Source organism: Salminus brasiliensis, chromosome 21, assembly GCF_030463535.1.
Source record: "Salminus brasiliensis chromosome 21, fSalBra1.hap2, whole genome shotgun sequence".
NCBI classification, from domain to species: Eukaryota; Metazoa; Chordata; class Actinopteri; order Characiformes; family Bryconidae; genus Salminus; species Salminus brasiliensis.
This window is the reverse complement of record NC_132898.1, coordinates 3,662,980-3,677,375: the sequence shown is the minus strand read 5'-3', so window position 1 is coordinate 3,677,375 and position 14,396 is coordinate 3,662,980. Positions and strand designations below refer to the sequence as shown.

The 14,396-nt window shown below is 39.7% G+C and overlaps 1 protein-coding gene across 2 annotated transcripts; it reads right to left on the bottom strand.

Moving 5' to 3' along the window:
- Positions 1-203: 203 nt before the first annotated feature.
- Positions 204-13,857, bottom strand: ssuh2.2 (ssu-2 homolog, tandem duplicate 2). Of its 2 annotated transcripts, XM_072665910.1 has the most exons (13): positions 13,802-13,857; positions 12,620-12,678; positions 12,419-12,499; positions 11,004-11,076; positions 10,765-10,894; positions 10,572-10,632; positions 9,595-9,716; positions 9,445-9,507; positions 7,730-7,812; positions 7,489-7,581; positions 6,447-6,552; positions 5,814-5,921; positions 204-2,033 (listed from the first exon to the last, which is right to left on the bottom strand). In XM_072665910.1, the coding sequence occupies exons 1-13, from the start codon at positions 13,822-13,824 to the stop codon at positions 1,890-1,892; spliced, it is 1,146 nt and encodes a 381-aa protein (XP_072522011.1). In that variant the 5' UTR covers positions 13,825-13,857; the 3' UTR covers positions 204-1,889. The 2 variants fall into 2 exon arrangements, with proteins under 2 accessions (XP_072522011.1, XP_072522012.1); XM_072665911.1 differs by lacking the exon at positions 12,419-12,499.
- Positions 13,858-14,396: the final 539 nt, after the last annotated feature.

Sequence of the window (14,396 nt, the reverse complement as noted above, 5' to 3'; positions counted from 1 at the left end):
GCAATACATCAGGAATTAGGAATCCTTCCAATAACTTCATATTTGGTGTAAAATTACTGATTACTGATCAGCCATAACATTAAAACCACTGTGAGTGAAATGAGTAATATTGATGATCTCGTTCCAGTGGCATCTGTTAAGGGCAACATATAGGATATACAGGCAGCAGGTGAACAGTCAGTTCATGAATAACATTAATGTGATTGGAACAGACATGATTACACACTTTATTATTACAGAATTATGCACATTATAAAAAAAAGCCATACAATACAAAGTATAAAAGATCTGTTCAAAAAACTAGACGTTCTAACGTCTAGAACTAGAAGAATCCTTTTGACCTAAAATAAAACAATAAACCTTCAAAGTGAATCCTGTGACCCATCAAAACATAGTGAATTAAATGAAATGGTACTTAAAAATGATGTTAATATTTTTTACAGATATTTCAATATAGTTGATATTTGATAATGTATTTATTGAACTCTAAAATGATGTTTTGGTGACGCTAGCCGACTGCACTACAACATCTGCATGTTATTTTACTGCAATTATAACAGATATAAATGACTGATCAGCCATAACATTAATACCACTGACATAGGAAGTGAAAAACATTGATTATCTTCATCTACAGTGCCATCTGTCAAGGGGTTCGATATTTTAGCCAGCAAGTGAACAGTCAGTTCCTAAGGGTGATGAGTTACAACCAGGAAAAATGGGCGAGCATAAGAATCTGAGACACTTGGAGCCAAATTTTAATACTATATATATAATTAAAAGCAAAATTAAAGCCAAATATCCTACTTGAAATTCAGTGGATAAACAATAATTAATATTATAAACAATAAATATTTTACAGATTCGTCCTGAATTATTCAGATCAAACATCTTCAAAAAAGTAACTAAAAGTTCTTTGGCCAACATATACATCTTTCCCATTGGCTCCTGGCACCATCTATTTGCATACAGGGTGTGTCCTCCAGTCACTGACACTCACCAATGTGTTGACATTTCCTCAGGGCTGCCTTCACTTAGGCCTATGCTTTATGTAGGTTGATTGCAATAATTCAGAAAAAAATCCATAAAATAATGTTTTTTCTTTGCAGAAACTTTAAAAAGCTTGACTGTAAACATATTGTTTATTTTACACTGAATGTAAATTAGGATAGTTGACTTTTTTTTTTTGATTGTATAAATTTTTGTTTTTACAGTGCAGGGTTGAAAAACATTGCTCTAGACGACTGGAGAGTCAGAATATCTCTGAAACATCAGGCAGGTCTTGAGAGGTTTTCGCGGTATGCAGAAAGGACAAGGAGTCAAGGGCACATAAGGCTCACTGATGTGATCCATGGAGACCCCACCTCACAACTTACAGAACTTAAAGGATCTGCTGTTACGTCTTGGTACCACTGGACACCTTCAGAGGTCTTGTGGAGTCCATGCCTCGAATGCTCAGATCTATTGTGTGGCCTACTCAGTATACTCAAGACAGGTGGTATTAATGTTATGGTCAACTGGTGTCTCTATAAATGTTAGATTTCAGCATTGGCTGATAATTCCCATATCGATACATCTCTAGAAAAAAAATACATTCCTTTAGTACATACATGTGAAATACTTGGGAAAGTACTCATACATCAAAGTACATTTGAAGTAAATGTGAAACTGAGTAAATGTAACTAAGTACCGCTACCCACTACCAAACTACTGGAGCAGCAGCCCTGTACTAGTGTTTGACTGGCAAAGTTCAGTGTTACAGGAGTGAAACAGACGAACACTAATAACCACAGTATATTTGATTGTGGTCCTCTGTGTTTAACTATTTACATTAGCGGAAATGGGATTAACTACGCAGCCCCAGCATGAACAGTGCTGAAATGAAAGGCCTAAGAAATGGTGCAGCACAAACACTTGGCAGGGTACTCCTTGGTGAAGACCTTGTGCTCAGCTCCATACACAAAGAAGATGTAGGTCTTCTCCTTCCACATGTAATGGGCGCGAGTGACAGGGATCAGCTCGATGGTCTGCCTCTGAAGAACAAATGCACAGTGTTGTTATGACTTTTCCATCTTTTCTTACCTACTGTCACTTCACATCACATTACATTACACTCTGCGTTCCTGTCCTAAGGTCTTTAAAACACCTCCTAGCAAAAAGGTCCTCAATGCCCCACTAGCAAGACCACACTTTTGTTTTACTCCAGCTGCTAATGTGGCCTAGGTAAGCAACAGTTCGGCCTAAGATCTAATTTACAGGGGTGGGAGGGGTCAGTGGTCACCATCATGGTGTCAATCATGCTGATTAATAGGCTTGGGGCCTTGAGGACAGAGTTAAGTCAATTTCATAAATAATATGTATAAGAACCCAGTCCTTTAAAAATTATGTATTTTATTGAATACATCCCTTGACTCGCCATCAGTGTAAAGCCCCAGGCTGCCTTCCCCTATGTGGTCACTGATAATCTATATAGTACTGTAGCTGCTTGACCTTAGTGTTGAAGGCTGTAAGAGCAAGCGGCTGCTTTCTGCTTTCTGCTTTTTGTTAATGAATGTGAGGATGGTCATTTGTAATGTGGTAGTTTGGTCAAGACCGGTAGAGGTCTTGAAATCTGGGCTTTGTAGGTGTGGTATAGGTGTGGTACTTTGGTAGGTGTGATATTATGTGTCCAATCAGTTACATTAACTGTTCCCTTCATTTCCTGCAAGAACCAAATCCATGACTGGAAACTGGATTGACAGTTTTAATGTAAATTTAGTTAATGTATGTTTCTGTTCATTTCTAATATTAGTAATGCAACTGCAATTAAAATCATCATACATCATACTTTTCTTCTATTTTTGCACAATTAAAATATAAGAAGAACAAGAACAGATCACAGTGGTTGGTGTGGCGCAACAGATAACACCACAACCTGCCAGTGAGCTACCACACCATGTGGGAGACTGGGGTTCGATTCCCAGTCTGGGTGACTATGCTGCGCTACACCAATAAGAGTCCTTGGGCAAGACTCCTAACACTACATTGACCTGCCTCTGTAATACAAGTAACCTTGTAAGTCGCTCTGGATAAGAGCGTCTGCTAAATGCCATAAATGTAAATGTATATCACTACTGATACAACATACAGTGACTGTCTCTGCACACACAAGTGTATTACAAGAATAAGCATAAGCAAATGACTGCACACTGATGGTGAATGAAGAAGTACGGACACACTTAGTATGCAAACAGGTGGCTTGAGGAGCCAATGTGGAAGTGGTGAGTTTTTCTCAAATAGATTGTATCCCACATACAAACCCACTGTATATTACTGACCCAGCACAGCTGACTGATCTCAATATGAGAGAAGTGATTTTAAGCTTGCATGGGCCAATCACTGCCCATTTGCTAATGACAACCGACTAAACTCATTTATTATAGGTAGCTTCAAATCAAAGATCTGTAAAATGATCACAAATGTCCACCTAAATCAGGCCAGTTTAGTAATATGTGGGATAAACCCAGTTTTACCTACGACAGACTTTATGTATTTGGGTAAAAACAGCTTGTAGGATTTTACAGAACACTTACATAATTGTAAGTGACATTTTAGATGTGCTCTAAGTGAATTACTGTGTTTTAAATACAATAAGGCACATTTTTGGGAGCCATAGGATCAGCCGTTCAGATGCTACTGAAGTCTCTTTCTCTTCTTTGTTGTTTTGCAGAGAATACCTCTGTATAATGTACCAGCAGAACTCTGAGCCACCATCACCCTCTGCTGGCAGCTGGGGACAGAGGCTGACCCGTTACACTGTCCAAATGCTGTTGTTGGAAGCTCATAAAGTGGGCAAGCATCTTCAAAACAGCTGGCTTGATATGCAGTGGTCAGTACTCACCAAAAGTGGTCTGAGAAAGAACAATTGGTAAACTGGTGACAGTTGTAAGGCCCCACCTCACGACATACAGGATTTAAAGGATCTACTGTAACCTTCAGAGGTCCTGTGGAGACCATGCCTTGATAGATAAGATCTGTTGTGGTGCCAAAAGTGGGCCTCCCTAAGGTGGTATTAATGTTATGGCTGATGGGTGTACAGTTGTAATTTGAAGGTTCTGCTTGAAGGCTAGCTGCAGGGACGACAAGACTACTCAAGAAGAATTAGTAATTGCCATTTCTAGCTCTTCAAAACAACCAGTGGTTGGTCTGACATGTCTCCATTGGCTGTAACTAGAACATGCAAGGCCATCAATCTTAATAACAGAGCTGAACACTGTGGTTATGTAAGCCCATTATCTCTGCTGCTAAAACGTTCTCCCAAGATTGAGCTGATGAGAGCATTGACCTGTAGATGATCCTTCCATTAATGTCTAATTGGGCCAGTGGAGGAAAGCAGCATGAGACAAAGCCAGGCGAGACCACATGGACAAATGCAAAGCAGCTGGAGTTAAACCACACGAAGGCCCTGGACAGGGGAACACATTTTTGTGGAAAATGCAAAACCCCACTGCCCGACAAAGCTGAACTAAATCAGATAAATTAGATAAAGTCGAATCTATTCGGATGTATAGCTCAGATAAGCTCAATCACTGAAAAACAACAGGCGTTCCCCAACCCATTTGTTCAGTATATCATATGTCTGCAGAAAGACTTTCAGGCCTAGGAGCAAAATGAGGGCTGCTATAGTTAAGTACTAGCAGCTGTTCTTAAAGGGACAGAACAGTCCAGGGCTCTCGGTCTTTACAGGAAAACTTTCAGGATATTTATACTTGACAATATATATATTATGTTTGTGGACACCCCTTCTAATGAATGCATTGAGCTACTTTAAGTTGCACCCACTGCTGAAACAGAAGTGCAAATGCACACACATCTTGTCTAGTCCCTGTAGAGAAATACTGCCAATAGAATAGGACTCTCTAGAGCAGATGACATGAACCTACTGGCACTGTGACTAATGCCAGCATTAGTCACAGTGCAAGCATTGAGCATGTGTATATATATATATATATATATATATATATATATATATACACACACACACACACACACGCATAGTGTATTGTTACAGACGGCTTTCGGATAATACATTCAACAGTGTGGCGCGGATTTCAGCTGAAATTGGTCTGTTAGCTTTTGGCTACTTCCTTAGCACATTAGCACATTCACATACCAAAGCTTACTGTTATCAGCATTCATTTGCAGTTAAAAAGTCCACGGTTAGTGTGTTAGCTTGTTAGCTTGCGGCTTCATTTACATATAAATCATTCTACAAAACAGGGGCTGTTTGCATGTTGCAATTTTTATGTACAGCTCTCTCTTTTTTTAAATATTGAAGATATGTTTATCATCCAAAAAACATGTTTTCACCTCATGAAAAAAGATTACTATGATCCTTTTTGTCAGACATGGGAGCCATATTTACAATAAAATGTGACGGGGTGGTAAATTCAATCCAAAACTGTCCGCAGTTCTTCTTTGGCTAAATTCATGGCCTAACACACATGTCAATCATTTACTTTGCATTAATAATGTCAAATCCTTTTAAAAACATAGTTTTAATTTAAACAATAATGCTGGCTTTATACTATTTGATACCCTATCAGTAAATAGCCTAAAGACTATGGTTGAAATTTTACTACTGAGTACTATTGAGCACACTGAGTCTAATTTATTAGCTGTCCTAAGATCTCAGCAAAGTAATGTGCGCCAGTCACGCAAAGGATAAGTCATGTTCTAGTCCTCACCTTCCGAAGCTGAGAGGTACCATACGACAGCAAAGTGTGAGATAAGCATCACGAGCTGGCATCAGCCCGTATCAAACATCTCTTTACCTGTTGTAAAATACGGCAGGCATTGGAGAACTGAGCCTGATGCTCCTGTATGGCCTTCCTCGAAGCTGTGTTTACTGACTCCATGGGGAAGTTGATGACTGGATAGACCTGCAACATCCATGTAATACATTCAGTTTAACCATGGAGAATATTGCATTAACACAGCATAAACTATTCACTGAATTGGGCACTGCTTTTGTTGGAGTAACTGTCTCTACTGTCCAGAGAAAAAGGCCTCCTATTAGATTTTGGATGTGCAAAGCTGTGAGGAGTGTTAGTGAGGTCATGATGCTGGATTATCACCATCCCACCTCATTCCCAACTCCTCAACTCAATCAAAAAGTACTGATGGAGCATGATTGGACTCGCTGTCTTTGGGTGGGTAGGATGGCCCTCCCTCTCCCCTATCACTCAATGCAAGCTAGCATAAGCTTGAAAAGAAGCAACTGGCTAGCTTCATGTGAATCAGGGGAAGCACATACTACTCTTCACCCAATAAAAGTATGTCTGGAGTCTTACTTAATGTGTGGGAATTGGCAAGAAAATCTATTAACTGTTTTTCAATTCTTTCTGATGGTTCGGATGGACTTGGAAGCAGAACCATTGCGGCATCATGTGTGTTTGTTTGCTCACCATTGTATTCATGTCAGAAAGGAGTATTTCTCCATTAACAGAGTCAAGGTGTTCCACAGGGAGTCCTGAACGCTTATCCATCACCTGCACATAAGTGTGGTTTTTCCTGAAGAGAAAAACGCAGAAAAGAACACTGATTACATTACTTACAGAATCCCCAATAACACTGCAAGTGTGACTGCAGCTCAGCAGTGTTTGTTGCTATGGTGTTGCTAAGGTTTTTTTTTTATTTTGTATAGCTGTTGGCTGCAAAGGCGTTGCTAGGTGGTTGCTAAGGTGTTGCTTTAATATAGCTGATGGTTGCTAAACCTTTGCTAATGTGGTTGCTGAGGTGTTGCTGTGGTACAAGTGTGGGGTAAAATGTAGTGTGCCGACATTTTTCCCCAAATGATGCTCCAATACGTTTGGCTAATAGAGCAATGTTTGTCCACAAACATTTGGCTACATTGTGGGGTTCCAAAACGTTTGCTCAAAATATGATTAGTCCTAAAGCTCCTCCATGCACAGACAGTACTTGGGGAGCAATGGGGAGAATGAGCACAGAGCACGTTCTCTCAGCTGGTGGGTGGGAGAGCTGCCCATTGTGACATTTCTGCCATTCATTCCTATAAGGAAAAAGTGGATGATAATTTTTCGGGAAATCGGATCATAAAAATAACATAAAAATACATTCTGACTTCTATATTCTATATTCTGCCAGGTCTGATGGCTGTAGCTTGAAAAATGTGACCCGTAGAGTTTCAATTTTGGGGTATAAGTTTGCAGACACATTTCAATGCATTCCTATGGGAGTGTTTTGGCCACAAATGACTATACAAATACTTTTGCACTTATCCAAAAGCTGTTTACAAACACAGTATTCAAGATCAGGACAGATGTTAGAGTTAGAACTGTGCCAACATCTGGAAAACTGTAGGAGGAATAGTGATTTTAAAAATCAGGTGGAAAATTAAGGCAAACCTTAAGAAGTTTGCCTACTGCAATCACACTAATTATTCTATCTGTTGCTCAGCAGTTACAAACAATCACTGACGACATATACCATTGAACTTTCAGCTTGACATAGCAAAGGAGTTGTCCTTTTCCTTGACAGGTGTCGCATGTGGTTGATCCAACTCCAGAGCATCCTCTGCACCTAGAAGAACAGAAGCTATTAAGCTAAGTTAAGGTAACATGACTGATGCCGGTGAATTTCCAGAAGCAGAAACGAGCATTTGCAGTAAAAACGGGATCACTTATAGTGTTTGTGAGTGTAGCTGTGCAAAATAACAGGAGCTTCTCACTTGACTCTACCCAGCCCTTTACAATGATAACACTGTTTCTGAGTTGTGGTGATCCCAGAACCTCCACACACTTCACACTGAACCTGCAAACAGAAGAAGAAAAAAGACTGAGAGCATGTCTAATTAAAGCTGTTCTCAACTTTCAAATACCAGACCACCATCTTCACACGCTTGCTGATGACTTAATATATGAAATCTTTAAGGAAAGGTAGGCCCATTTATGAAAGATGGAGTTCTCGCTCAACTGCCCAATAGTTCCTATTATTAGCGTGTCTGTGGGTCTTTTGTTGACTCAACAGAAACCACGGTTCCATCCTGCTGTCCAATTAAAGCACATACCCGAAATGTTGTAGAAAAAAATATGCAAATCTGTTGCTTCCGTTCACGTCTGCAAAAACCACTTCTGCTTTTTCAATGATCTCATTGCCAGAGTAGTCCAAACGTCTCAGACCACAGGATAAATGTGTTTATTTGATTTTTTTATTAGCAATTTTTAAAATTTGAATAGAGGGTAGTGGCAAAAAGTGGCAAAACCTCAATGGTAGCGTTAGCATTCAGTGTAAAAAAAAAAGTGCTGAAAATCCAGGCACCGAAACATGTGGAAGCTTACTGTTCAATGATGAAAAAGGTGGGGAAAAATCAAGCCCATTGTAGTTGCGAATTTAACTGTTTTCAATTAAAGGCAAAGCAAGCAATCCTGGATGATCTGGTCTCTTAAATGAGCCTGAAACCATTGGAAAACACTCCTAAGACCATTCGACTCTGTTTTCTCAGATATAAGGCTTTATCTTCTAAACAGGTGTATAATTTGAGCCTCAGTTAGCTGGACGTTCCTGGCTACACATCGCTGTACATGGACCATAGGTTCTTTGGTAATGTGGATGGATCACTGTTGAGACCAACTTCCTTTAACTTGAGCAGATAGTCGCTCAGTCCCAGTTTGGCATTTTCCCTAATAAACGCTGCAGCCGTGCTGCATAATGCTTTACCACTCAGTCTGACTAAAGGGGCTAATTCCAGCGGGAATGCGTAACGTCAATGCACACCCTCTATTTGAAAGCTGAAATTTGGATTTTAGAATTTCTTAGTATTTGGTGGTGTGTGTAATGACAGTTTGCCTAAAAGCCTCAAATGAGCAGATCACGTCCATCTAGACCAAGAGTCGTCTGAAGCTTCTGAGCTTCGGTTTAGGAGATCAGACTCTAAAACACTGTGATCAGAGTCTTTCTCTATAATGGCTTAAAGTGGTTAGTGTCATTTACGTTCACTTCAGTTTGAATTATTACCAATAAATAGTGCCACGTCTTGCCTTTTTATTCTTCAGATCCCTCCTTAACATATTTCTTATTGTACTTTTTCCATTTTTGCATTATTTCCAGATTTATGTATTTTAAAAACACTATATTTATGTGTAAATAATACATTTACAATCACTCAAAGCATTGCTATACAAGATAAAACAGCTATCGCCATATTGGTGATTTAGAAAAGGTAAAATATGTTAATGTAAAGCGATGTCATTTCAAGCCCTTTTAGATCAGTTCTGTTGGTTCATTTATAATGAATCGTTCACAAAATGCAGCAATGCAGTTCATCTTTAAAAATCTTTCAACTGAAATCATATATTCAGCTAAAATGCCTCAGTCTCACTCGCATTTGCTGGAACATTTGCTTTAAATCCGAAAGTCCTTTAAAAGCAACAGAAATGGACTTACCCTGCCAGACGTTACACATCGACTGCATGCAGATTTGCCCAGATTCAGGCACGAGTGGCAGCCCTACAATTTCAAAAGTAAGAAATGCAGCAGTTAGTCCTCGAGATGTGTTTTCAGTATTCTAGCTTTGACTGGGTTCAAGTGCTCTACCTTCAAAGAGGCAGTATGTGGGATGCGAACATGTGTTTCAGAGTCCTGAAACAGAGCAGGTGCCGAAACAACCACGTCCCAGGGGCCAGGAGCCACACCAGGCATTCCATCCACTAACTGGCCTGAAATATAGACAAATACATGAGACACAGTGCGGCTTTGCACCTTCTACAGGTCTGTGGTGTAAGAGTGCTGGAATGTGCAAGATAGGAAAGCATGTATATCTCATCTTGGGGAGTACAAGGACCGGAAAGTTCAATGAGAAATTCAATAATCTTATTTGCCAGGATACTGCACTACTGATAGTTGTTTTTATATTCCTATTAGGGCAGCTGTGTTCTTGTGCCTGCTGCTGGAAATACTTTACTATAACTTTAGAGTCTTTGTTCCCCAGGTTCCTCTCTTGTTACTAACTTGTCCCAAACCTTTCAGTTGCGTCCAACACTCTGAAACCCTAAAACTGACTGAGCCAAAGTCTTTAATGGTGGCTTAGATGTTTCCATGGCCCACTGCCGAAACAACTATATGGCAGCTTGCAGTCTCAGCGACCCTATTGTGGCTCTGATGTTTCCCGGGATTGCTGTCGGAGCCACCATACATCGCAGCTTGGATGTTTCCTGAGATTGTTGTCAGAGTGTCTCTACATTTTGATTGAATTTTGATGTTTTCTTGGGATTGCTGTCTCTCTCTACACTGTGGCTTGGATGTTTCCACAGTCAACTGCCAGGATGACTACATTGCACCTTGGATATTCCTCAGGCTGGCTGTCACAGCAACTCTACATCGCAGCTTGGAGGTTTTCCGAGATTGCACCCAAAGCGACTCTATTATCACATCTTGAATATTTTTGTTAAATGTGTCTGTGAGTTGCTGTTGTTTTTGCTAATGTAAAAATGTAAATTTGATAGCCTTTACCAAATATGTTAATATGCTAACATTCTGTTTAGCACTGGAGGTCCATTTTGATAGTTATTTACCATTATAGGGTTCAGTGGCCCATTCAGTGGATCTTGACTCTGTAAAAGTCTCCAGCCGATACTATATGAAAAAAAAAAAAAATTTAGGATTAGGTCTGATTTATATAATGCACACATAGCACACAGTATAACACGTAATGTTATAAAAATGTTATAATGTTATAAAATGTAAAAAGACGTAATGGTAACTCACCCTGTAGGTGTTAAGAGCGATGAGCTCAGTTATCGTCATCTCTTTGGTTGGCTTCTTGCTGTAGCAACAATGGCTGGAGACATGCTCAATGAACGCCTCTTTGGCAAGATCTGTAGAAATGGCAGGAATGCTGCGGAAAACAGGAAAACATCACTGAGTAACGAATTTCTGCCTTTCTAACAGCAGAAATATTTATCTCAGAATAAATACTGAATAAATACTGAAAATGACTCTCTTACTCCCATTGTGTGGCAGGTGAAGTAGCTGGTGGCTGCGGGTGCTGAAATCCCATAGGTGGAGGAGGAGGAACATCTGCAGGGTGATAAACTGCATTACAATAGGCAATGCCATAGAAGAACCAATTTTGGTTCCATATCGAGAAAATTGGCCCTATCTTACACCCTGCTCAAGGCTCATCGTGATGCACATTGCTATCTCACACCTCACCAACAGTCTAGTTTCACACCTTCCGCCTGCATCATTTAAATAGCAACAGTGCTTAATTAATAATAGTGCTTTTAATAAACAGCATTAAAAATAAAATAACATTAATCCTAGAGGCGAGGTGCTCCACCGCTTCAGCAAGCATTCACAGACTACGCGCAATCCGCCATTGAAATAGCAATCCGCCAAAGTCAGATCACACCTGGCTCTTAAAGGGAATGGCGAGTGACACACTGATTGGTTTACTGCACGTTGTGCCTAAAACACACCCATGATTAATTAAGAGACTTTATTTAGAGACTTAATTAAGAGACAAGTACGCTTTCATGTACCTTTTGCTCTCTTCGGGCCGCGGAAAGCATATTTTTCCAGACCCTACGACAGCAAAGACACACTGACACCCTAAATCAAGCTGCGCAGTTGCGCATTTGACGGTTCGCCTAAAGGTCAATGAAATAGGTCCCAATATTTGTAATAGAAATGCGTGAGGGTGGGTAGATCACCCTTAAGCAATGTTGGCCAGCATAGGCATCTATTAGCTGGAGTGGTAGAGCCGAAGCCCTTTCAAGGATTCAAGGAGACTTTATTGTCATTCGCATCACATGTGGTACATGGGGTGGAACGAAATTGTGGTACCCAAGGACCCAGTTTTACCCAGACAGCAGTACTTAAATAAATAAAATATACATAAATATATAAAAATATATGTAAAAATGAAAATAAAAATGAAAATAAAAATTCGCTTTTCTCTAAGGGTGTTGGCAGTTCAAAAAGAAGTGGTGGCTGGTTTCGCAGCCACGTATTAGGTGACTCCTAGTATCAGGAGCATTGCTAGTGCCATGGAGAGCTATGAACTGGAGGGTTAATAGGCAATACCAAACTGGGAGAAAATTAAAATGAAAAATATCAACAAAACAATTAAAAAAAAATTTATTTTAATGGTCGGTGACCAAGGAGGAACCTAAGAGAAACATCAGTACATGCTTGAGGTGTCGCAATGTCACAGTCTTGCCCTATTGCCCAAGCTTATCTTAGGCTATCTTGTAAAAAAAACGACTTGTTGCATTAAGAAATTGACTATGCCGAGTGTAGCAGACAGATGTGAAACAGCGATTAGCCACACAGGTCAGAGGCTCTGCATCAGCTTAGTGTCACAACGCTGTGGCCGGATGCACTGTTTCGACATACAGAGTGTAAATGTAATGCATACCATGGTATCCAGGCCCTAAATGATCATAACTGGGGACTGCAGGAGGAGCAGTGGCCTCAGCCTTGGTGCCTGCCCACTGACCTGCGGATTAACACCAGAAACCGATGGTTTGTTTTCATCTGAGATTTCCACAACAAGGCATTGTCACCAGAGTCATCAGATTACTGCCTCTCAATGTTAATCAAAGGAATACTGGATTACCTGTATTAGAGACCACCGGGTGTTGATAAGCTGGGCCTGTTACAGGCTCATCTTGATCACTGTACATGAAGCAAGAACAAGTTCACATCAGACATCCATATGAAGAATCTTTCATATAGTAAATGTAATCCGTGGGGGCAGGCCTAAGCTGTTGCTTAGGTACCCAAACTATACTGGCATACTTAACTAATTAATACACCAATAACAGACAGACCTGTGACTGATACTTATTAAACTGACTGATTATTATTAACTAGTTTGAAATAGAAACTGGGTCTCGTCCTGTGTTTCGCTCATGCTCTGCTGGTTTTGGCTGGTGGGTAGGCCTGTTTGCATATTGTTGGTTTTGCTGGAAGTTTTCTTTTGTTAAGGGAGACTGTATACAAAAGTTTGGACGCCCCTGATAAGAAAAAATTTCCAAGTGAAAATAAGTGAATGCATTCTCTACATGACAACACAGCATTATTTATCCTATGTTCAGACGTGTGTTTAGAAAGTTTAAGACATTTCTCATTTGTTATAAATATATATACGTCTGCTCCATGTATATGTATATACATACATATACATACATACACCTTTACTGGTTCTTTATTGTCTATTGTAGTGAAGCATTATTCTCTTTATGAACTCGAAACTTCTGTGCTTCTGTTTGTTTATGTGCAGAACATGGGCAGAATATATATATATATATATATATATATATATATATATATATATATGTATATATATATACATGTATATATATATAAATAAATATATATAAATATATATACATATATATATACAGGAAGCATGAGTTGACTGCAAAAACATATGCAAATGAGTTTTGTGTATATATATATATGTGTGTGTGTGTGTGTACATATATATATATACATGTATATATATATAAATAAATATATATAAATATATATACATATGTACACACACACACACATATATATATATATATACACAAAACTCATTTGCATATGTTTTTGCAGTCAACTTATCCCTTCTTCTACAGTCCCATCCCCCACCCCGACCCCAACACACCCACCAATGTTAACCTTCAGATTTAAACTACCTCCCAGCCCCTAAACTCACCAAATTTGCCAGTTTTATACTGTTTTATAACCCCACCTCACCCCTGCAGCACTGTTACAATGTCCCCGTTACAGATTTCCTCCCTTATCCTACCTCAGAAGATGCCTCCTATCCATCCTCCTTCGTTCTGAGTTTCTCCCACAACTAAAGTTTCACTTCTGCAGAAACGACTGTGTTTTTTTCTCCACTCGTTTTCCGACAAGCTCCGCCCTCCTCCTCCTCCTGCTCCTCCTCCTCGGGTTAAAATGTTCTGGGGCCGGAAAACGGGTGGGAAAACAAAGCGCAACTCCTTTACGGGAAATGGTGAGATACTGGATTAGCTGCACGTGCTCAAGGCACCCTAAGGCACCCTAAGGCACCCTGTACAGGTGTTTAGAACAGAAACAGGTGGCGGTGTTTTATTATTTTATCAACTTTATCGACCTTAGCAAACCTTACTTTTCAGATCCACTTCAGCCTTTACAGGATATGAGACTGCTTAGTTTGAGCAGTTGTGCAAAGGGAGGTGAAGATATGGCCAGGAAGCACAGGAGAAGGATAGTGTGTTGTCTTGCTTGCCATGTCAATACCTTTTGGACATTTTATTAGTAGGAAAGGGGAAGAAATCATGAAAAAATAAACTTTTAAAAAGTTTTAATTCCCAAGTACAGTCTGCTTTGCTTTGCACAGAGTTCCTTTGCAACCTTTT